The 26,276-nt window shown below is 37.9% G+C and overlaps 1 protein-coding gene across 4 annotated transcripts in view; it reads right to left on the reverse strand.

Annotated features, from left to right (window-relative positions):
* The window catches only part of fmnl2a (formin-like 2a), a 140,528-nt gene that overhangs the window by 42,403 nt on the left and 71,849 nt on the right, over nt 1–26,276 (reverse strand). For 2 of the 4 annotated variants that reach the window (XM_055152834.1, XM_055152830.1), the window contains exons 4-7: nt 21,764–21,840; nt 11,269–11,352; nt 7,875–8,027; nt 264–308 (exon numbers count right to left, since the gene is read on the reverse strand). In XM_055152834.1, the coding sequence (XP_055008809.1) occupies nt 264–308; nt 7,875–8,027; nt 11,269–11,352; nt 21,764–21,840 (359 nt within the window). The remainder of the gene's footprint in view (nt 1–263; nt 309–7,874; nt 8,028–11,268; nt 11,353–21,763; nt 21,841–26,276) is intronic. The other 2 variants (XM_020931830.2, XM_020931829.2) reach the window with 1 other exon arrangement.

Raw genomic sequence — 26,276 nt, forward strand, 5'->3', positions numbered from 1 at the left:
AGATTTATGAGACAATTATGACAGAAATGTGGCAGCCACTTCAATAGGAAAAGTCACTAGTCAAATACTTCTGTTGTGGGTTCTTTTACAGGCAAAACTACACGACTATGCTATTTATACAGTGAGAAACTACTGAGCTAACATGCCAAAAGAGCTTACGAAGTATTTCAAGACAAAAGAAGTACAGTACTACAGAGGATGCTAATTAAACACATAGTATATACCTACTGCTGTTCTGCTAGTAACTATCCTGACAGACATACCTTTTCATTTGAGCACACCTGGGACAGCTCAGTGAACTTGGTGCCCTTCAAGCAGAACGCACAGAAAGAAACATCAATCTTAATCAACATTTTACTGTTAAAAATAACTCTGAAAGTAAATGGAGCAAGCTTAAAGGACCCATATTACGCTATTTTCTGATTTATGTCATAACAAACATACCAGGAGTTGTGTTTTGTTTCATTCACACATGTTAAACACACAAACCCTGCTTATTTGGAACACACCCTTCGGTCCCCGTTCTTATACAGAGGGACCACCACCCCAGTTTGTTGGGGACTGTACCTCTGGACTGGCAGACCGGGGTGGTGGTCCCTCTTTATAAGAAGAGGGACCAGAGAGTGTGTTCCAACTACAGGGGAATCACACTCCTCAGCCTCCCTGGTAAGGTCTATGCCAGGGTACTGGAGAGGAGAATCCGACCGATACTTGAACCTCGGATCCAGGAAGAGCAGTGTGGTTTTCGTCCTGGCCGTGGAACACAGGACCAGCTCTACACTCTCCATCGGGTGCTCGAGGGTTCATGGGAGTTTGCCCAACCGGTCCACATGTGCTTTGTGGATCTGGAGAAGGCATTCGACCGTGTCCCTCGTGGTGTCCTGTGGGGGGTGCTCTGGGAGCATGGGGTTTGGAGCCCTTTGCTAAGGACTGTCTGGTCCCTGTAAAACCGGAACAGGAGCTGTGTTTGCGTTGTCCCACCGGAAGGAGGCTCCGGGGAAGACCCAGGACACGCTGGAGGGACTATGTCTCTCAGCTGGCCTGGGAAAGCCTTGGGGTGCCCCCGGAGGAGCTGGAGGAAGTGTCTGGGGTGCAGGAAGTCTGGGAGTTCCTGCTTAAACTGCTGCCCCCTTGACCCCGCGCCGGATAAGCAGAAGAAAATGGATGGATGGATGGACCCTGCTTATTTGGGCTGAGTTCTTTTCTCAAACAGAAAACACTCTGTCCCACCTTGTGATGTCATGGGGTAATACAGGAAACACTCTATGCACCTTCATGGAATAATCTGGTAGTTCAGCCCTATGGATTGCCAATATCTAGTCTACTAAACAAAATTAAAAGGTAGCTGTCAACTTGAAAAGTACCACTACATGACATCACAAGGTGGAGCAGAGAATTTTGAGCTTTGGAGATGTAGATAGTAGGGATGTAACAATAATCGGAATATTGGGATATCGTATCATCAAAGATCTCACAATAATCTCGTGGATCATCACAATATATCAAATTACAAGTCTCTTCGCTTAAATTAACAAATGGAACTGCATAGACCATGATCCTTTGCTCCATTTCCGTGCAGACTACATGAAGAAATAACTTACAAGCACATTCAAATTGTAGTTCTTTGGATTATGACAGAACCAAAGGCCGTTTAAGGCAATTTAAGAGGAAAAAGTTCACAGTTTTGTTAGCTTCCACAAAATATCACAATAAATATCATACTGGAAGATTTGGATATTGATACATCCCTTGTAGACAGTCTAAACCAGGATTACTCAGACGTGTGTGAATAAAACAAAACACGACTCCAGGTTTGTTTTTGAAGAGGTAACCACATTATAACCTTTTTATATAATACAGGACCTTTAAAGGAGAACATTTTTATAATCATGGGGGTTTTCATAAATGTGTATATCTATAGCTAACACTAACTATTCCCATAACTGCGTCCATGCTCGATACTGGGAAACGTTTTAGCGCTTGGGGGCTGTTGTGGAAACTAGGCTAGCTTCTGTTGGCCGTGGCATTTGGGGAGCCACACAAGCAGCACACAGCCAGAACAATGGAAGCAGAAAAAGCCATTTGCTCCGAGGAAAAAGAAGATTTGAGCGGTGAGCGCAGGAGGGGAGGCTGGCAGCACGATAACTCACATCCCTGACGCGGGGACACAACAGCGGCTAAAGCTAGCATAGCAGGGAGGTACAATGAAGCAAAGGGGATTGTGCGACTACGTATTTATGTGTTGTTGTTTTTGTTTTGGCCCTATTCACGGAGCTTGGCTGGATAGTTCCGCTTCTCCCAAAACTGTGGATCTGTACTTCCTGTTCCATTCACTGTGTATTGGGAATTAGCTGAGTCGTGCTAAAATAAATCTATATTTAAATATTAGACAGAGAACAGCAGGTTACAGATATATAATCACAGAAAGCATGTTAAGACCTTTGCTACGATGTAAATACTGTACATACACCAGAGGAAGCTTCTGTGATTAGAAAAGTAGGTCTTTGTGTCTCGAAGCTAGTGCTAACTGAAATGAAAAATAATTTGTGACATTAAAACAACACTACAATCTGAATTATCTTGTGCATAAAAACAACCAACTAGATGTATTTTTAGTTTATTTTATTTGTATTTGTATTTTTTTTTTTTTTTCATGTTGTTTTGTGTTCTATTTTGACATTTAGATTATATTAGCATTAGCATTAGCTTTTAGGCATAAACACCTTCTTTTACGCACACAGAAACTTCCAGGGTTCCCACGGTCATGGAAATCCTGGAAAAGTCACAGAAATTGAAAATGTCATTTTCCAGTCTTGGAAAAGTCATGAAATTTTGTAAATTCAGTGAAAGATTTGGAAAAGTCATGGAATTTTAGTATCTCTTTCATTCAACTACAGTGTTGTGTTTAGTTATCATTAGCCTATTATGTGTCACGAAGAAAACAGGCGAGGTTATCATTTGGCTATTATGATTATTTCTGAATGTATGCGCCTTTTGTTTAAAAAAGACAACAATAAATGCATTGACAGTATTTTGAATGTTAAAAAAACTATAATACTTAACTATAAGGTGAGTGGAAAGGTTAACATTTCACATTTAGCCCTAAATGTATGCTAAATTCTACACATGTATATGCCGTAAAATCATAGAAAATTTACTTTAGGTCATGAAAAAGTCATGGAAAATATTAGAAATTTTGTCAGTGAAAAAGAATGGGAATCCTGAGCTTCCTCCATTGAAGTAATTACATTGTCGTAAAGGTTTTATCACGCCGTTTGTGATTATGTATCCCCAAGCTGCCGTCCTCTGTCTAATATTTAAATATAGATTAATTTTATCACGACTCAGCTAATTCCCAATACACAATAAATGGAGCAGGAAGTGCAGATCCACAGTTTTGAGAGAAGCGGAACTATCCAGGTGTCTCCATGAACAGAGCTCACTGGGAGGACAGGGGAGCAGCGGTGCAAAGCTGAGACCTGCCTGCTTTCGAGGACTGGCAAACAGTAGAGAACTTCACTATGGGGCCGTACAGAAGAGAGGAGACAGACAAACACACTTTGTTACGTAAGCGCATCGACCCACACACTGCATCCTCAGGCTAGTATTGATATTTAGCAAACAAAATATCAATAAGAGAGAGAATTCGTCCAATACATCAGGCCTAAAAGATGGGCACATGTCGATAAAAACAAGGTTGTACTGTATAACTGAGTAAAAGTGTTTTGGTACAGAAAATGACATTGCTAACAGGCTGATCAAACTGGTGTTGAAAAGTCCCATGGAAAGCTACATTTCATTAACCTAATAGCATAGTTGCCCAAGTCACATTTGAACGTTTTCGGAAACAAGAAAAAACAAAATTTTTTAGGAAGCACATTGTAAAGTTAGGCAGATATCACAATTTGGCCAAAAAAAATGACATAGGCAATTATGCTATTAGGCTAAAGATGTGCAAATGTTTCATCTAAAATTTGATCTATGAATCTTCTAATTTGAAAGATCATAAACGTTAATCTGGCAAAATGGTCTTGACAAGTGAAGTAAAATATATCTGCCACTCTAAAACAGAAGGCAAATAAATAAATGTTTAAATAGTAAAAAAGTATATTTACAAATGTTTAACTAAAAATAATGACACTGACTTACTTTACTTCATATTGGAAAACAATTTAACTTAAAGGTGCATTGTGTAACTTTTTTGGTGGAGGGTCTGTTTGTCAAATGGTTTTCTCCATGGAGATGTTATTGCTTTGGTCTGGAATATTTCACAGTATGGCATTAAACCTTTCTATCTTCATGGAAATCAAACCAGACCAAGTTAGATCAGTGGAGAGGCGAAACCACTCACAATCAGAACACCTCTTTTTCTAGGTACCGTATTTTCCGGACTATAAGCCACTCCGGAGTATAAGTCGCACCAACCAAAAAATGCGCAATGAAGAAGAAAAATGAAAAGAAAAAAATTTCACAGCATTTGCAGCGAGACAGTGGCTACAGGCATTCGCAGTAGCGGCAAAGCAGTAGCGTGCAAAGTGATAGTGGTAGTAGTGTAGCACATAGTAGTGTACTAGAGTATGAGCATGCCCCTAGAGCGCTACAGCATGCGCAGTGCGTGCAAAGTCTAAAAGTAGTACTAGATACTGACGCATGAGCCTAGAGCGCCCCCTCGCGGCTGTCAGTCTGAAAATTTTAATATATGAGTCGCAGGACCACCCAAACCATGAAAAAAGTGCCACTTATAGTCCGCAAAATACGGTATTTTGAACTATAAAACTACCTGTAATTGAATAAATATAATTCAGAGTTGTTTAATGTTATACTGTGGAACATTCCAGGCAGAGCAATGACATCTCCATAGAAACAAGCAGCTGACAGACTCCCAACGAAAAGTTCCATAGTGCACCTTTAAGCTGTACTTAGTCGAGTAAAACATGAGCCATATTGTATGATTGGGACTATTGTGTGCGCTGTTTTTAGTTCTTGAAGTGAACAGATTAGCGGTCACAAAAGTCACTGCTGCCGCCAAAACGTCAATAAAGTGACAGAGAGGATTAGCGAAGAAATGCTGATCCGTATGACTGGCTTTGTGCCTTGGGCCTTATATTTCCAACGGGGTTATGAATGAACCACTAGGAAATCACCCACGCACCAATCTTGTTTATGAAAACTGTAGTCTAAACAAATTTACTCGAAGTGTGTGTCATCGGTCGTCGGGTAAATTCTTGTCATTCATGCGAGATTGCGTCACATGAACTTGAGTAACGAAGCATGTCTTAAAGGGCCCATATTACGCTATTTTCTGATCTATGTTTTGATGTTGTTTCCTCATCAAAAACATCCCTGGAGTTGTGTTTTATTTCATTCACACATTTAACACACAAACCCTGTATATTTAGGCTGAGTTCTTCTCCCAAACTGAAAGCTGAAACTGAGCATTTTGACTTTTGGAGACGTAGACAGAATACAGCAGGAATGTTTTTGAGGAGGTAACAACATTATAACATGTCTTAAACCTCACAAGAATCAATTTTGTGTAATATAGGACCTTTACAATCCAGGTTAATACTATTGTCCTTGTATCTTAAGCCATTTAAAGTCTTACAGGACACATGACCACATAAAGGAGTCATAAGAAATGTCTGACTTCTTAAAATAATCTCCTTCACACCGCCTGAACAAACATCTGAACCGAAAAACAAATTCTACAAAGACAAAAGTTAAGTTCATAGGTTCAACTTCAATATTTTTTTCACCTGTTTTGGCAATGAGCAACATCTTATCAAAAAAACTATTGTACTGTAAAAAAGTTGTAAGGCCGTTCAAGTTACTCCCTAATATTGTAGCCTACTTATAAATAAGACTTACTGGGTCTGTCATGATAAGTATTTTATCGACTTATCATTCAATAATTTAGATCATTTTTTTTAAATTTTTGTTGTAATACGATAAGATTTGAGCAACTTTTAAGGCTAATTCGGTTCATTCTCAGACTATTTAATGAAACAGTATATTTAAAAATGGTTTACTGGGATGATCCTACTTTCTTTTAATTGTGTCAAGTAGTTTAAATTTTATCATTTATCGCAATATTTCTCTTTAGAAGTATATCGTGCTTCAAAATTTGTTGCAGTGACAGTCCTATGTATTTGTATTAAGCACTGAAAACTATATAAATATAAAACTGATGACACTTTTGTTTAGGGACCACATTTAATAATTAGCTGTTACTTAGCTATGAGTTGGTATTAATTAAACACTTATTAATGTTTAGTAAGACTTCAGAGTATGCACAGAAACATCTATTGTAATCTCTACTTTAATGGAAAGAAAGTATTTAATGGTTTAGTACTCACACAAAAAAAAACGGCCTTAGACAAAAATGCATTTAAAGTACTTTATAAATACTAACAAAGATGTAATTAAGCACTTATTATGTATTTTACTATTAACTAGCTTTTAATATGTGGTCCCTAATCTAAAGTGTTACCATAAAACTATATATATCTAATACAGTAGCACTCTCATTTTATACAGTTTTATTATTCCCTGGTAGTTATACAGTACAGTACACATGCAAAGTTGGTAGTAGATTTTATCAGACATTGATAAGATCTGAGCAGGAACCAGCTGCCCGTCATCTCCTTCTTTCCAAAGCAAAGTTACTGCCCACGCATTCCAGTTAGAGCGCGCTTTTTATTCACGTAAACACATTACACATAAAGGTCAGGTCAGAAAAGTAAAAGTGAAAGAAAAGAAGACACTGAACAAATCTAATTTACTACAGATATTATGAATTACGAAAAAATTATTTTAAAGGTGCAATGTGTAAATTTTTGGTCGGGCGTCCATCACCTGCTTGTTTCTATGGATATGTCATTGCTCTACCGGGAATGTTCCATAGTATGACATTAAACAGCTCTACCTTATATTTATTCAGTTACAGGTAGTTTTATTGCTCAGTAATGCATAGAAAAAAAGGTATTCTGACTGTGAGCATGGTCACCTCTCCACAGACCTGACCTGTAACTTGGACTGGTTTGGTCTCCATGAAAATAGAAAGGAAACTAGAAAGGTTTCAAGGGATAGTCCGGAATTTTGGACATAGGACTTCATTTCCTAGTTATGCTTGAATTGTTGCATGTTGAGGGACTATTTTCTCAGCAGCAGCGGAATTCTACTTTGCCGGTAAGACAGGTGCTAGGTGATATCAGTCCGCCGCTGCCGAGCTTTTTTATCAGGAAGTACAACTCGCTGCTGCTGCTCAGACATAAATCCTTCAAATGCAAGGTTGGTTTTACTTCTAAAATTATTCTCTCAACACAGACATTTACATCGACAATCTGGCGTAATAATATAGATTTGCTTCGGGTGTTTTGTGGAGTGGATAAGACTGTTTTTAGTGGCAGGATAACTATGGCCATTGACATGCACTAGCCTAGCACCAGTGACCCCTGCAAATACAAGGACTGGATGGAATATTTAAAAAAAGTGTCTCCACATGTCTCCAACACTCTGGCTCACTAGGAAATTAGGTCCTATGTCCAAAATTCCGGACTGTCCCTTTAATACCATACTGTGAAACTTTCCAAACAAAGCAATAACATCTCCATGGAGAAAAGCTTTTTGATGGACGTTACACCAGAAAAGTTACATAATGCACCTTTAAAAAGCGAGTAATTATAATATTCAAAAAGAGCCAGCTTTGCGTTTATTGGCATTGTTAATATTTGTGGAAATAAGCTTGAAGCAGGTGGCAGATATGTTCAAATATATTCACAATTTACTACATTAGACCAAATCAGCTTATACATATTTATACTCAACTTGAAAACATAATAAATGGTGGGGTTGTTTTCATTCAGATGCCCTACCTTAGCGTTGAGTGTCTTCCCATACGAGTGAGTCCGTTCCCGGTGATGGGAGACGGCAAAGTGCTTCCTCCATGCAGGTCTTCTATGGAGCGACCCCAGGGCTTGTTCTTATCTAGGACATCTGGGTTATTTTCCAAGCAGTCTCCATCGAATCTGCAGCAAGAACAGTAAAAGTCATTTATTTAGATAATAGTCAGATCATAAACTGACACACAATCTGAGGACAATGTGTAAAATGGGAAATATATTGATTTATTATATTGCTTTAACCTCAACCAAGACATTTACAGGCTCATATCGTGGTATCTGACTAAAATGTTTACTCAATTACATGTACTGCTGTCAGATTAATCAGTTGTAACTGGGGGTGGGTGATATCTCGATATTTTAAATATATCAAGATATTTTTAAACTCGATATGAATTCTGACATGTCGTATCTATCAAAATAATGCTTATATTCAATTCTGATTTCGCCCCTTCACTTGTTTGCCTTCTCTGTGCGCGCCCCCGCCTCCCTGATTTGTATCTCATTCTCTCCTCAATACCTCCGTGAACGCCGAAAGTTGGTGCCAGTGAAAAGCTTCTAGCGCCACGAAAATTTTCCACCATTTACAAACAAGACCATCAACAGCACATCCTCATATTCCACTGAGTAGTGTCCTTTATTCTAAAAGAAAATGAATCGCATCAGTGGCAAAAGGAGTGCACTGTTTATGCAAATTAGCCATGCGATTTTGTTTCTGTAAAACGTAAACACGTGCGCAAAACTGCATTAAACGCATTATAATCCCAAACGGGCTGATGTGGCTCTATAGTCGTTATGCTTTATTTGTTGTAAAGTTTAGTAATGTTATTACTAATGCATGTTATGTATGCAGAAGATTTTAATCAATAATTTGCTGCAGTGTAACTTGTACAATGGTGTTTGGAAACGTTGGGTTTGATCTGCGCAGTGGATTGTGGGAAACTTCATAGCTCCTTGCGCTGGTGAGGAACATTCCTAGTTTTTTGTTTTGTTTTGTTTTGTTTTTTACACAGTTTTAGCGGCATTTTACTTTTCAATAAGAAAAAAAACACAAAATTACCCCCAAAAAATCAAAACATTTGCAATGACATTAGTATTTGTAATGAGCTATTTTCCACCCCTAGATTATAAAAATATTATCTGGCAATTGTTAATCGTAAAACCTCACCAAAATATTGTGATTTTCATTTCTGTCAGTACACCACTAACCTTTCCGTATAAATGACATGCTTTATATTCAAGGTGATGTCAGAGCACCACGATTTACAAGAGTGGTCAGTTTTACCATGAACACCATCAAATTTCATGGTTTGGTCCCTGATGTCCACCATGTTTGTTTTACTTGGTGGATGTATGCTGTGGAAAGCCTGGCTAATTACAGTCTTATACATAGCAGCTCTGTTTCCATGACTTCCAGTGGCTGCAGCAGAGGCACCCATGGGTGAGCAGGGCTTTAATGCTAGCCATCCATAATGCGGACAGGCCATAATAACATATGGTGCAAAAGGGGTGCTGGGGTTTCAAATGACCTGCCAAACCCCGTGGCCCCTGTGAGTGACTAATAATGACAAGCTGGATCTATGAATAGGCTGAAATACACTAAGTCAGTATATCAACAAATAATGACTCAGGGTTTCCCGTTACCTGAGCAGCCAGAACCATACGCTTTGACAAAATTTTACAAAGACGAGTGGATCTGGGTGTGATTGACAGGCGGGTTAACCAATCAGAGAGAAGCATGCTCGGTTTGAGTCAAAAACAACAAACATGGCTGCTTACACTTAAAAAATTTTAAAAATCTGCATAAAGGACTCACCATTATGTAACAGATAACCCTATGTCCTGTCAATCATATCATCTTTCCACTGTTTTCCTTCCTTTTCCTCTTGTATACTGCTGAGATATTTTTATTACTTATTACCTAGTCCTCGAAGGGTTGACCAGGTTTTGTATTCACCCTGTGTGTGTGTGTCTGTGTGTCTGTCCACCCGTGATAATTCTGCCATTTATGGACTGTTTGTCACCAAATTTGGTACGTGGGTCAAGCCCCTGTGACTGATACCGCAAAAAAAAAGTTTGGTGATGATCCGAGGTCATTTGAGGTCACACGGGTCAATTGAAAGGTCACGCCATTATAAAGGATAGGCAATTTCGGCAATTTCTGAACCATCTGCGGGCTAAAATATTCACCCAGTCATCATACAACTTGGCACACACATAAGCGGGGTACACTGGATGTTACAGGTTGAAACCGGTCAAGATCACTTGAAGGCCAAGGTAACCAAGGTCAAATATGCGTTTTTGGTCATAACTCCGCGAAGGATTGAGCTCGAGCAATGGGAGTTTATAATTTTATGCATTTATATAGTAAAATATTAATAGTTTTCGAGATAATCACTAATTATAACAGATCCTTTCTCTTTCAGTGTATGCCGTTAAAATTCTAATTGGAACGAAAATAATTTCCATTTCTTCTTTTTCTGGTGATATACAACACACTGATCTACAGTCACACAACTAACATATACGGAACTCATGAAAAATCACATTTTTTCATGTGTGACCAATATTACACAAATGTTCATGGGCCTGTACAGATACACACATTGCATTGTGGATATAACGATCATGTAATATGGGCTGGGCTCCTCATAAGCTGCTTCCGTGGTGATGAACTGCCCCTATCAATGCCTCATGGGGGACCAGGTTGCTGCTCTCTGATTGAGCTTGTTTCTAGGAATGTAACGATATCTAAATCTCACGATACGATATATTCACAATATGCATCATACTTTGTAGAAGCTAACAGAATTGTGAATATGATCCTTTATCTCTTTTTACAGTTTTGTTGTCATTGTAGCGATGCTTTTTAGTATCACAGCTTCTTCAGAGGAGTTACTCATCTTAGGTCATCTCTTTTTTCATCCAAATTTAAAAATGCAATGAAAAATCTCAAGATAATTTTCCTCATGTGCAAAATCTTGTGGGAATTTTGTCTCGCTAGATCTTGCGGCACGAGATCTTGTCCCATCCCTAGAACTCAACCATAACATTACATGCAATTATTGATAAATTACAATATATTGTCCTTTATTTTTGCATTGAAATAGTTCAAGGTAATACACACCCCTGCTTTTCACACTATGCTCCAGTTAAAGTCCCTGGTGAGGCGAGTGTCCCTCATGAGTGACTAATATTCACAAGTTGGATCTATGAATAGGCTGAAAAACACTGAGCCAGTATATCAGCAAACAGTGACTCAGGGTTTCTGGTGGTGGCGTTTGTCACTGGTCGGTGCAGAATAGCGTTATTGTAAAGGAGGACAGTGGAGATGAATGTGGAGGAGGGAAGAGAAAGAGTGACTTACGTGACTGCATACTGTGCAAAAGAAAGATACTCCACGAGCACATCCAGCCCCTTGTTCTCTTCGTTCAGGAACTCCCTCACCCACCTGCAGCACAAAAGGTCAGAAAACAAGGTTAGACATTAAAATGGTACAACAGAAGCTCTACAAAAGCAATATACTCTGGTAAATTTGTGTACGCTGTCAGATTCAATTTGAAAAGCCCTCTTACTTAGACTTTATATTGACAAAAAGTCACTCAGGACTCTTTATCTATCTTGGTTGAAAGTGTAAATATGTGTGAAGGTGACACATTTCATTTGCACAGCCTGTTTTCATACGGACGAAGCAAGTCATACTTTATTTTTCTAGTCAACCACAACCACAAATGAAATGTATTTTGAAATGAAAAGTTTTCCTTGTATCCAAAAAAGATATATATTTTTTTGTTTTTACTTGTACATATACTTTAATATAACTCTGCCTTATTTGACCCCAGTTTCTTTCAATTTTTGCTACTTATTTTGAATGTATTATGACCATTTAGTTTGTCTAAGTCTAAAACTATTTTCATTTAAAGGTGCATTATGTAGAATACCAGCTCGAGTGTCCCCCGGCTTGAAAGTCCCAGCTCGTGCTGTCCCATTCTCTCAGCAGGAACGTCCCCCTCCTCCCTCTGGGTGCCCTCTTCTCTTGGGCGGCACATGGGTAGCTGCTGTGCCCGGGAGAGGGGGGACGTTCTCACCGGCCTTTAGTTGGCTGCATCATGCAATGTGATGTATCAAGTTAGAAAATCAGCATTTTATATCATAACAAAATTAAATGTGAATGTAACGAGACCAAATGTTGGGCCTTGTTTATATCATTTTATTGATCTTCCTGAAGAGGCACACATTTTTTCAGTATGTAATGTCAATATAATCCTCATTTGCTCGCAGAAGTTTACTATAAAATTGTATTTAAAATAATTTTTTCTTGTTCCCCATGTCCTATAGCATCTGTAACTTTTGATTTGGGAAGAAATATGAATTATTTCCTTACCTGCTGCCATGAACATAATTTGTAAGCAGCGCAACACACAAGAAACTTAGAAAGCTACAGAATGTGTGTTTTTGAGATATAATTTTTGCATGTTTTGTTCGTATGTATGAACAAATGTGTTGAGATATATTGCAACTTGCATGTAATTAATACAATATATATAATGGATTTATTTATTATTATTATTATATTAATACCTTCTATATAGATTAACTAACTTACTTTCATAAAGGGTACAATTCAGGGGAACTTTCCAGCTTAGGGACCTTTTAGCCAGGGGAACTTTCCAACTGATTTCAATTATGTAGCTTTTCTGGTGGGGGTCTGCTTACAGCTTGTCACTACAGAGTTGTTAGAGCTTTGCCAAGTTATAGATCAAATCTGAGGAAAGGCAAACCCACATAAAAAAATATTGTTTTTCAAGACGTTTTTTGGCAATAGAAACACCTGCAATTGGCAACTGGATACACGATAGATACGTTTAATGCCATACTATAAACATTCCAGACAAAGCAATAACAAATGCATGAGACAAGTAGGAGGCGCACCCGATGGTATAACAGTTACAAAATAAATGTATGGAATTATTATCTTTTAATATAATTTCACAAAATAAGCTGGCAGATTTTTGATAAAGATCAGTCATTTTAGCCTGACCTCGACTGGACAAACTAACATCTGCCCAGGTATGCAGTGAAAAAGTGAGAAAAACAAATCCTTTATGGCAGGATTCATTCTACAGATATGACCTTGGTTAAAGAAATAAACTCAGATATTTGTAATGACTCATACAGGAAACTTCAAAGCTGCTCCTGGTTCAACACCACATAAACTACTACTACTACTAGTAGTAGTAGTAGTAGTAGTAGTAGTAGTAGTAGTGATGTTGGTAGTGGTGGTAAAAGTAGTAGTAGTGATAGTAAAAGTAGTTGTAATAGTGGCAGTAAAAATAGTGGTAGTAGTGGTAGTAAAATTAGTAGTGGCAGTAAAAGTAGTAGTAGTAGTGGCAGTAGAAGTAGTAGTGGCAGTAGAAGTAGTTGTAGTAGTGGCAGTAAAAGTAGTTGTAGTAGTGGTAGTAGTAGTAGTAGTGGTAGTAGTAATAGCAGCCTCAAAATGCTTATAGTGGTAAAGAAAGAGTAAACAATAGTAGTAAAAATCTATGTAGTAGGCCTAGTAGTTTCAGTAGTAGTAGTAGTCGTAGCTTTTTTTTCCTCAGTGAGCTACTTTGGGCTAAGATCCCAAAAAAAGTAATAGTAGTAGTAGTAATAGTAGAAGCTGTTGTTGCTGTTGTTGTAGTAACAGCACCCTCAAAATGCTAATAGTAAAGAAAAGAGAAAAGGAAGAGTAAACAGTAGTAGCAAAAATCTATGTAGTAAGCCTAGCAGTAGTAATAGTAGTAGTATAGTAGTAGTAGCAGTAGTAGTAATAGCAGTAAAAGTAGTACAAGATGAAGTAGAGGGAGAAGAAGAGAGTGTTATATATTCACTGAAAGCAATATATCATGCCTCAAATGTTGTTATGGTGACAGGCCTACACATACATAATGTGATCTGTCTGATTGTGTAGTCTGGCCCTCGCTCCTCTCTTCTCTCCTCTCTTCTCTCCTCTCTTTCTCCTCTCTCTCCTCTCTTTCCTCCCTGTCTCCTCTCTCTCTCTCTCTCCTCTCTCCACTCTCTCCTCTCTCTCATCTCCCTTTCTCCTCTCCTCTCTATCCTCTTTCTCTCTCCTCCTTCTCTCTTCTCTCTCCTCCTCACAGAGCTGCTGCAGAGCTGGGGACGGGCCCTGAATGATCAAAATCCGTTCTCACCTTCTCCACAGTCTGCACAGGCCACACATTCAGACCTGCTTTCACTTTCTAACACAGGCAGAGCTTTTCATAACAAACACTCCAGCCACTTCAGAAGTACAGCAGTGCACTGAAGGAGAGGCAAGAGTGGAGGAAGAAGGATTAGTACTGCTAGTAGTGGTATTTGCGGTATAAAAGTATTTCTGAACGGTGTACTAGTAGTTGTTGTGATAGTACAGTGGTAGAAGTAGTAATTATAACTGTAAACAAAGCATTTGTTATAGAAGTTGCAGTAATAGTAACAGTAACAGTAACAGTAATAGTAGTAGTAGTAGTAGTAGTAGTAGTAGTAGTAGTAGTAGCAGTAGCAGTAATAGCAGTAAAAGTAGTAGAGATGAAGTAGAGGGAGAAGAAGACTATGTTATGAGAGTCATAGTAAAAAGAAGTGGCAGTAGCTGTTATCTAATGTCGTAGTACTCCAGACAGCATAGTCTTGGTCTCGACTTGGACTTGACCGCATTTGGACTCGGTCTTGTCTCAGTCTTGAAGGTGTTTGGACTCGGTCTTGTCTCAGTCTTGAAGGTGTTTGGACTCGGTCTTGTCTCAGTCTTGAGATCTGACAGTTGACGAGTGATAAAATGAAGATAGATTTCTAAAAACATTGACATAACTGTGCCAAAATACAAATAAATGTAAAAAATTACAAAGATTGTCTCGATTTGGTCTCGATGGGACGTGGTCTTGGTCCTGTCTCGGTCTCAGCCTTTAAAAGTCTCGGTCTTGTCTTGGTCTCGATCCTCAGAGGTCTTGGTTTTGTCTTGGTTTCGGGACCCTGTGGTCTCGGACAGATCTTGGTCTCGATTAGTGCGGTCTTGACTCCAATACTACTGTTATCAATACTTTTCATAGTAGTTAGAGTAACAATAGAGGTAGTACCAGTAGTGTTTGCATTAAGGTTATGGTACGAAGTAAAAGTAATCTAGTAGCAGTAGTAGTAAGCAGTGAAAAAGGAAAGTGAGGAGTGGGGGTGCACGGAGATGGGGGACGACCGTAGTTTTGCAAGGATTCATGTGGTTTGGAGGGATGTAGACAAAGCAGGGGCCACTTATTGACAAGGCGACTGCTGAAGTAATGTTGTAAAAGTAGCAACAAGTAGTACAACTAGTAGTTTTATAGTTATGGATATTATCAATAGTGATAGTAATTATAGTGACTAGGGTGACCAGATTTTCTATATCAAAAACTGGGACAAAAAAATCGTTAATAGTAAAATTGTGAAACGAGTGCTTAATTAAGGAAAACTGTTCTGCACTCGGCCCATTCATGACTTATTCAAGACTAACATGAGTCAATATTTCATTTTTTTGTGTGTGTTTTTGTGTGTGTTCTGTAATTTTGCCTAAACAAATTACAGTATATGCCTCTCTTTACTGTTGGCAGGAATCAGACTGGTCAAATATAGGGTTCCTGGTGACATTTCTTGTGTAAAACTGGGACAAATCAATGGTTTTGTACAAATCTGCTGGGACAGGGGACACAGGGCTCAAAACTGGGACTGTCCCGGGTAAATAGGGACGTCTGGTCACCCTAATAATAACATCTTCATCATACAGTACATGCATTTATTCACTGCTTGACTCATATTCTTAATCATCCTCCACATGAGACAAACCCAGGTGGCCCAAGCCCATCTTTGCTCAATTTTTTTACCACTTCAAACAGAGGTGCTAGGACTTTTATAGGACCACTGATTGCTCGTAGATTATTAGAAACATTCACAGGACATAAACACACCATGATGCACACAAGCTTTCTCCAGATAACTCCAGCTATAATGAAAGTACATCGGCCTCTCCTTTATGGACTCCCCTGTGGTGCGGCTTCATGGGAGCGAGTTAGCCCGTCCAATAAAGCCCTGCCTCCGGGTCCCAAGCTGTGTTTTTAAAAAAGGACCAGGCAGAGGTGTGGCCTGCTAAAGCCACATGGTAATGATTAGCACAGGATAGCCGCTAACAATCCTCCCATTCACCACATGTTGTTCACCACCGGCCCGAGCATAGACAGTCCCATTCTTCACTGCCTGCGTGATAGATACCATTCTGGACCTCACCTCGCAAAAGGAGGTCTTATTATTCACTGTCCGAGCGGGTGACATCTTGTTCCATCGCTCGGGCCCCCCACCACCCGTCATTGTAATGTTAGGGCTGCATTAGCTGTGCTTGTATGGACATATTTCTATAGCCGGAGATAAATCATTGTCAGTGGAGGCAGTCAGGGACCAGACAAGTATTGATACTTTGCACCGTATGTCATCAGCATTCCCCGGGGGTGTGACACTAACTGAAAGCACTGCTCTGTTACTCAAGTTAGACTTTATCTGAGTTTATTTTAACACAGTTTGACCAGATAGAGATTAAGACTACGTTCGGTCTGCAGCCTAAAGTGACCCAAATCTGATTTTTCGCCCCTATATGTGACCTGTATCTGATCTTTTCATGACAGTCTGAATGACACACATCTTATTTTTTCAAATGTGACCCAGGCCACTTGGATATGGGCTCCTAAAACCGATACATATCCGATCTTTTGACATGCAACTTCAGTCTGAACGGCCAGGTCACATTCATCCCACCTACACGTCAGGCTCGGAGTCTAGTCAATGGAGGGAAAGCGAGTTTAGCAATTAAATTAATACTTGGGAGATCACCGTTTTAAGACCAAATTGGTGGGGTCTTATCAGAACTGGCTACAGACAGTCCTGGCTCCAATATCAACAAAAAATAAAGAGCATGTGAGCCAAATACAAGGAGGCTAAAGACTCAAACAAACGAAGTGGCTGTGGACATGTAACCTGTTCATTTTACAAAAAACTGAGCCATATTTTAGGAGACAAGCCCAGTGTTTACTTCTGTAAACACTGAGAACTCTCGCATGTGGGACCATTTTGGGGCATTTAAAGTTCACGTTGGAGATCACATACAAGTCACATTTAATTGGAAATGTGAACAACCTCACAAAAAATCAGAGTACACAAAAAAATCCAAATTGAGCCTTAAGCCCTGCATTCTGAACTAAGTTGGAGCTAACAGGTGAGATCGTTTGTGTCGTTAAACAACTCTCTCACACATAAAATTAGTCACAAGATAACTAGCATTAGTCACTCTCACTGTTTTTGTTGAAAATCAAACTCTTAAAAAGTACCACAAACACTCGTATTGATCACAGGCACCTGAAAATGTGCTGTTTAAATCCATTTTGTTTCGTTTTTGCTTGAGTTTTCAGACGATCTTTAAACTTTGTGTCTATGTTTGCTATTTTGTGCATTTTGTCACCATGGAAACTGCTGAATATTCTGGCAGTAGAAATGAATTATACACCCCCGCCATGATGCCAGTCCAAAAAATCAATTATCAACTATTTTAAAAGTAACAGACTTTAATGGAGACTTTTAAAATGAGATATATACTGTACGTAAGTATAATAGCAGTAATAGTGTTAGTAGTTGTATGAGAAGTCATGGTCTTAATAGAAGTATTCTCACGATATTATCATGTGAAACGCAAACTTGATACTAAGGAATACTCAATACAGATTCCAATAAGTCATTTCTTTAGACAGTAGGACATTTTCAGCAATAAATAATAAGATCATTCTAAAGCTATTCAGGAAACATTCATTTCTGTCCTGTGATTGTAACTTTTTTAATATCGATACCAGCTCAAATGAGTATCTAGTTTCAACACTAGTTTTAGTATCAATTAGTATCTGATCTTCGATACTTCTGACTACCCTAAGTAGCAGTACTAATAATAGTAATTGTGGCTTTTAGAGTCAATAGTTGCAAGAAGAGTAGTAGTAGGAATAGAAGATGTTTAACTTTGCAGACAGATGTAGCATTACCATTATCAAGAGCAGTGCTAGTCTAATTGAAAATGTAGACTTTTTTCTGTGTAACAATACTAGTATACAGACTTAGTGCAACAGTAACATAAAATATACAGTAATAAATTGAATATGTAGCATTGATTTAGCCATATTGCCTTGATTGTACTTCTGCAGTGACATTGTTGATAATGTTTTGCCCACGTCTTCATCACAAACTGACTCTTGGTAGGTTTCATTAGCTCTTTAAGTGCTGCACCAGACAGGGGGCATCTCTGGTTTCATTTGATTTGGTTTAAAGTCCAGACTATGTAAACGCGCATGTCAGACAGAAACTCGAGAGCTGCTGAAGGTTTGACAAATAGGACTTTTAATAGAGTAGGAAAGAGAAAAACAGTGTGTGGACTTGGCCTCTTGAGCTGTTTTGGCAGTGTATCTAGACTTACTACACATCCCACAATGCACCAGGCTCACGAATTAGCCATGTATCAAAATATATATCAAAATATTGATATATCGTGATACTAAATTTGGTGATACAGTATCGTTATCATAGGCTGCTGTATTGACATATATCCAAGAGTATTTTTTGGCATCTTTAAGCCATTTTTTGTGACCGCACTGTAGTTTTGTTGCACATTTTGTGGAAGGAAACTTGACACACTAACTTTTTTGATGATTAAACATTTAAATTAATATTCACTTTACACGGGTAGTGGTTTAACAAAGAAATATTGTTGCAAAAATGTACTAAAGTCCTTAATAAACAGCAAAATTTCACAGAGTATCATCTAAAATATATCAATTAAATTCTCCTGTACTATGTCATGATAATATTGTATCGTGAGCCATGTATCGAGTATCATATCGAATCATGAGGGACCCTGTGATTCCCAGCCTTAATGTAATCATGCAAAAATATCGAACTAGACAGACCAGATTCTTGAAACAGCGTGGCGTTCCTAAAGAGATATTGATCTTTCCTGGAGGCTCGAAGTGAAACAGTGAATCGATAAGAAGCAGCAGGTAGAGACTTGTTAACCACAAATGCAATGAATTACATTATAGTGTGTACGTGTACGTGTGTACGTGTACGTGTGTGTGTTTGCCTGTTGAGAATCTGGGAAAAGGTTCATTGTTCATTCCAGCATCAGAGGTCAGACTATCATGAAGTATCCAACCATATGATCCAAGTCCTGTCACAATAACACATTTTTCAAGTGCCTATGTCAGGTTGGACTACTCATTTCACTAAAACACGGTTAAAGGACTTATATTACACTTTTTCTGATTTATTTAGAATGATGTTTCCTCATCAAAAACATATCCAGAGTTGTGTTTTGTTTCATTTAGACATGTTTAACACACAAACCCTGCATATTTAGGCTGTGTTCTTCTCTCAAACAGAAAACACTATTGTCTACATTACATTTGCATTATACACATGATTTGTTGGCTGTTTTCTATGCCAGTAATAAATCGCCACGGTCAAACTGTGTGACACTGATAAATTGTTCTGATGAGAGCGGTAATGGGGTGAAGAGTGAAGAGACATTCAGTGTATTATCAGGGAACTAGGAATAGAGCCGCTATCATGTATCATGTGTCCAAACCCCCGAGACGTATTCATTTGTGCTCAATTATTGTCAGATATTTAAACAATTCCGATATAAATTTAGACCCTCAGACTGTAACCATATTGAGGCAGCTTGCATTCATAGCTATAACCTTTTTAACACCGGCTATAGACAGCTGGAAGACCCACTGGATAATTTAAGCAGCCTTATCCATCATAGGTTTGTGTTCACATGAAATAATCTTTAATTTAAAACTGAGCTATAAATGACAGCTCAGACTTCTGTGGATGCCTTTAAACTGTCAGATTGCAGATTTGCCAATCCACATGAAACAAAAAAATGGCACAAAGTTCAGCGTCTTCTCTGCCAGTAAATAAACAAATGTTTTTCTCAATAGCTTCAAAACGTGGTGCCATTATTCAACCTCAAAGAAATGATTGTTGTTGTGAAAAGATTGAGCTATAAACTTAATATGGCAAATTTATGGAGCATTTAATCCTTACAACATATAATGATAGGGATTTGTGGATCATATAAGGCTGTTACGATAAATATTAAATTGACTTACATTTTGGTGGTCAATACTTATCTTGCGGGCTTTTTCTTTTGTCCCAGTGGGAAAATTTCTGTCATTTTTGTATAGTATAGATCAGATTTGCTTTGTAGAAGGCTGATTTACGAATTATATGACTATGATAAACTTATATGACTTATTTTAGACATAAACTACCTCCTTAAGTGTTACATTCTGTTATTTATTTACTGCAGGTTGTGATTTTTTACAATATTGTACATTTAGAACATTTTTAGGGGATATTTATGATTCTCAATTTTGATTTCATTTGGTGGGATAATACATGTTGTAAATATAAATGAGAGCTTTACACAAATCAAGAAGATAATTGCGAGAAAAAGTTGAAAAATATATTGAAAATTACAGTAAGTGAAGAGTTCAGACACTGATGGGAGAATTCTACCCAAAAGTTCTGCACAATTTACACTTAAGAAACACGTTTTTCTGATCGTTAAACATGATTTGAACAAAAGAAAGGTGTGTTGTTGTTTTTTATATATATATTTGTATTTGTCAGATAATAATTTCAGTGTATATTAGAGGAGTTTTGCTGTGTAACAGTTATGAGAATTTTAAACCAAAAAAATTGCCAAATTGTGAAAATGTTGTGCTGAATGTTTTTGCAAAAATCTTAAATATGACCTTTTTAAAAACTATATAAATACTAAGAAAACCTTAACCATGATGATATCGAAATCGTAATCTTGCTCTAAGAAAATTGTGATATGAATTTTTCTGCCTATTATCCACTCCTAGACAAATGTAAATATATATATATATATATATATATATAAAAAAAACTTTATTTTGTTGAAGTCATGTTTAAACTATAAGAAAAATGTGTTTAAGTGTAAATTGTGCTGAACTTTTGGATAGAATACTCCCTTGTGTTACATCATCAGTATGTCTGAACTGTCCAATGTAATTTATAATTAATCATAACTGAATAATTTATATTTACAACATGTATTATCCCACCAAATTAAGTCAAAATGGGAGAATCATATCTTGTTAAAGATACTGAGAAAACAATAACCATGATGGTATCGAAATCATAATCTGGCTCTAAGAAAATTGTGATATGAAAAAAAACTACTTTATTTAGTTGAACTCATGTTTAAATTTCATCCACTCCTGGACAATAGTGGACAATATTCTGAACTTAAAGGTGCACTATGTAACTTTTAGGTTGGGGGTCCATCTCCTGCTTGTTTCTATGGATCTGTCATTGCTCTGCTTGGAATATTCCACAGTATGACTTTAAATAGCTGTACTTCAATTACAAAAATGCCTAGAAAAACAGGCATTCTGACTGTGAGCAGGGTTGCCACTCCACAGATCTGACCATACTGTGAAACATTCCAGACAAAGCAATAAAATGTCCATGAAGTCCACCAGAAAAGTTACAAAATGCGCCTTTAATGAGTTTTACATCAGTGACAAGCCTTTCCCTCTGAGACAGTGTCCATGTGTCAGCCCCAAACAATCAATGAATTCATGTTTTTCCACAGCCCCAAAGCTCTGTGTAATATTAGGGTCTGGGTGAACAGGGGAGGGTGCTAGTTAGTGTCTGGGTGTCTGGAATGTCTGACTTTTCCCCCCGTCTGTAATCTCACCATGTTTTGTACGATTCAATTCAATTCCCCGTATGTGACTCACCCTATATGATTGGTCCTTAACGAAATCTCCAGCTCTCTCAAGACTTGGGTGGACTCCTGAACTCTCCGACGGAATTTCTGTAGGAAAAAAAAAAAGGTTTTACTGTTACGGTAAATGCAAAAATGGTGATTGGATTGGGTTTCCCAGAAGAGGAAGTATGATGGATGCTATTTAAAAGGACATCTGAGAGAGGTGCAATAGGATGATAGACATTAATATTTATTTAGTTCACAACTTCCTACTTGAAAATGTATATACTGTATTTTTCTTTCTGTATAAGTCACACTTTTTTTCATGGTTTGGATGGTGCTGTGACTTATACTCCAGTGTGACTTACATATTAAAATTTTCACTATGACAGCCGTGAGAGGCTCTAGGCTTGTGTGTCAGTATCTGCTGCTACTACTACTACTACTTCTGTTCCACTGTCACTTGGCTCTACTGCGCATGTCTCCTGCAGAAAGAGCAGCTGTCCTGTTCGTATCATGTCAGTTGATCGCACCATTACTTCTGTACTGCTGAAAAATTTTAAAATTTATGCAAACATAAAGAGAACCGAAACCATCAGAAAGGCCTGAATAATTCTAACTGGAACTGGAGGTTGCAGAGTTGCTCAGAAGTGACACAGAGGATGAAGAATTCAATGGATTTAGTGATTTGGAGTGAGATCAAGCGGCAATATTAACCCTCTCAGGCTCAAATTAAATTTTAGTAACAGGAAAAAATCTGGTATTTGGGGAAAATTATCTTATGGGGTAGTAATATTCAATCCTGACTTTTTTTTGAGAGAGACCTTCACATCCAATGCGTTCAGAGATGTTGCAGATTTGCAGCATTGGCCCGGTGTGGTAAATTAACACTGAAGACTGAAAATGATATGAACGCTAACTTTATGTGTATACCACTTTTCATAACAATGAAAACATAAAGCACAGTGTAACAGCTTTACAGTGGCAGAACAACATCACTTTTTCGTGTGGTACTCCAAGAAACAATTTTTATCCTTTGTAAACAACAAAAGTACTTTGCACTTCTGGCAGGCCTTTTGTGTGTAGCCATTCTTGCACAGTCTGCATCGTCCACATTTATCAGCATGGATGGGGAAAAAAGGCTCCTGAGTAAAAAACGCTCATAAAATATGGATTTGGAGTAAGTAGGTAATTGGCATTTAGCTGTTGCAAATCTGCAACACCTGCCTGGAGAGGGTTAACATTAACAGCCTGTTGTTTTCTATTCTATTGTTATTACTATAACTTGCATTTTAAGATGAAATGTCAGTTCTTGATCTCAGATTTTATAAAATAAATTTCTCCCAAAAAGTGCAACTTATAGTTCAGTGTGACTTACATATGTTTTTTCTTCTTCATTATGCATTTTTTGGCTGGTGAGACTTATACTCCAGAGCGACTAATATTCTGAAAAATACGGTATACAGTTTGAGGTTCCTAAGGATTCATTGATCCACACTTCTTGTCACCATGGAACAAGTGTTGCTTATAGCGCCTATCTGAGATACATTTTATATCTCAGCGTTTAACCAATAAAACACAGCTCACTTAATTTGCAGAATGGGAAGACTTAGTTGTGCTCACAGTCATCCATCTGCTTGTATACACTGCTGTGCCTGGAATGTTGCACAGTATGACATTAAACTTACATCCAACTGCATTGACATAAGCAGGTGATGCCACTGGAATAAATTACAGGCTAGATCTCTGGAGAGGCAACCCCGTTTCCAGTAAGAATGCATGTTTTTCAAGGTATTATTGATAGGGGTGTGCAAAAATACTGAAATATCGATGTATCGTATGGTTTAATGTGATGATACAGTATCGATATCGTGGGCTGTTATAACGATATACTGCCAAGAGTATTTTTTGGTGTATTTTACTAAATTATTGTGTTACAGCTACAGTTTTGTTGCTTGTTTAGAGGAAGGGAACTTGTTTATGCAACACATTTGACATTTTCACTGTTTTGATGATTAAAATGTTTGTGTTTCATTTCATCTGCACAAGAAGTGGTTTAACAAAGGCTTTTAGTATCAGAGCCATGATTTAGCCATTATTTTTACTGAACTGTATTGAATCAATTTGAAATATATCGTATAAAAAATCAAAAGAGCACTGTATCGAGGTACTGGCAACTTTATGATACCCAGCCCTAATTATTGAGCAATAAAACCCCACAAACCTGCAATTTCAAAAATACAAAGATTATGTAACTAAGAAATGAATTAGTGTTATAGTCTCTTTCAAGTAACACTAACTGGATTTGTACTTGTTCATTACAGAGTTCTGCAAAAAATCTGATTGATAGTACATCTGGAGAAAGAAAATTCCGACAAATCAAACAATATTTTGTTCGGACACTGCACGATACTGTAGAGTGATTAGTGGTCGTGAATTGGTTTATGAATATTGTTATTTCCGAGAACATCTGAAATTGGAACTACTACGGAAGGATTTTTTGGGAGTAACGCAGCCTTAAATATATCTCTACTCGCCAACAGAAAATCAACAAGTACAGACACGGGGCTGACTCATTGGAAAAAGCACCATACGGACATCAGCGTTATCTCGTTTACTCATGCTCTTTACATAGTTAATCCTGACTGGTAGCTACACGATAACATCAAGCATCCTAATTGGTTACCTCGCCAAACACACAAGACTACACTAGACATTCTTGGAGCTGTTACCGTGGCGACCCGAGAGAAAAAGAGAAAGCTCGGATAGAGGTATGAGCTGCCAAAGTGTAAAAGAGACACAGTATCTGAAGAATAGAGCGCCTCCTTAGCTTTTCAATGAGCTGACAAGGGAGGGATGGGTGCAGGCAAAAATAAAAGGAGGTTTCGAGGCATTGCGAAAGTGAATGGTTAGGGGAGATCAAACGCACTTGGCAGTAGAGGGACGCCGAAAATCCCTGATGATGGAGAGATAGAGGGGGAGGAAGAGGAGGGAGAGGAGAGGAGGGAGGGAGGAGGGAGTTGCGGTGGTCGGTTGCGTTCTGTGTCTTTGGGCCAAGGAGGTGGAGAGATGAGAAGCAGATGTGGTACAAAAAAAATGGGACACTGGTCACTAAGTGTTGAGAAACAACAGGCGAAGTTGATTACAGTATCAGCTGAGTAAAGCTGGTCGTACAAATCATTCTTTTGTGTTGAAATTAGTGTCGCTATACTAATATTTCAAACTTGATTTCGACACTAAGGAATAGAATCGACACTCAATACCGATTCTGATGCCGTGATGATAATATAAAACACTTTTATTTAGACAATAGTACATAATTTTCAACATTAAATCATACTTTAAATAGTACTTTCTTTTATATTACCATGTGGCCTTATATCTGTGTAATCCCTCAATGGTCCAGGTAAGTTCTATAGTGGTACATGGGCATATACTAGTCTATGTGGTCTTAAGTTTTGTTGTTTTGTTTTTTTTATTTCCTACAAGGACTCAAATATACACTGAGTAATAGGGATGTAACAATAACCAAAATATCGTGAGAATGTATCGTCAAAATTCTCACAATAATATCATGGATCATCACAATATATTGAATTACAAGTCTCTTTGCTTAAATTAAGAGTTATGGTGCAGCAATAGCTAAGAAAAGACTACATAGACCATGATCCTTTGCTCCATTTCAGTGCAGACTACAAGAAGAAATAACAGTTCTAAGCACTTTTAAGTTTTAGTTTTTTTGGATTAAGACTTGTCAAGGCATTTTAAGAAAAAGTAGCATATTAACAGTTTTCTCCACATAATATCGCAATAAATATCATACCGTGAGATGTCTATCATGAAAATATCGTACCGAGAAATTTTGATATTGTTACATCCCTAATCGTGAGCTTCCCCACCATGTCGTGAGCTTTCCCAAAATAGCACAATGAATAACGTACCGTGAAGTTCATGCCATGACGATATTGTATTGTGAGACTTAGATATCGTCACACCCCTATTGAGTAATAATGTGTTTAAAGCAGCTTTGCACTTATTTGTTTACGTTTTACAGAAACAAAACTTAAAACCACATGGCTAATTTGCATAAACTATAAGCACTGAAAAAACAGCTGGTATTTCAAATGCTTCCTAGTTCAAAGTAGTATTCCAGTGTTCTATTTCCAACCTTGTGCTGCACATGCGGTTCAGCTTCTGTCGGACTAAAGCACACGACTTATATGTGAAAATTGGTTCAAGGTCAGTAAGCACAACCAGAATTAATACATAAGGGCACGAGATTATAAGTCACACTGTTGATTTTTTGAGAAAATTAAAGGATTTTAAGTGCGTCTTATAGTCCAGAAAATACAGTAGATGATTTCAGCCCAGGAATCTGAAATCTGTACTGAACTAATAGTAAAAGGAGCTGTTAACTTGAAAACTACCACTTCATGGCATCACAAGGTGGAACAAAGCATTTTGAGCTTTAGAGATGTAAACACACTAATAATAATAAAGGATTACTCAAACATGTGCGAATGAAAAAAAACACCACTTTGGAT

This window comes from Boleophthalmus pectinirostris, unplaced genomic scaffold (assembly GCF_026225935.1).
Source record: "Boleophthalmus pectinirostris isolate CB_2022bp ecotype Guang Dong unplaced genomic scaffold, ASM2622593v1 HiC_scaffold_1, whole genome shotgun sequence".
NCBI lineage: Eukaryota > Metazoa > Chordata > Actinopteri > Gobiiformes > Gobiidae > Boleophthalmus > Boleophthalmus pectinirostris.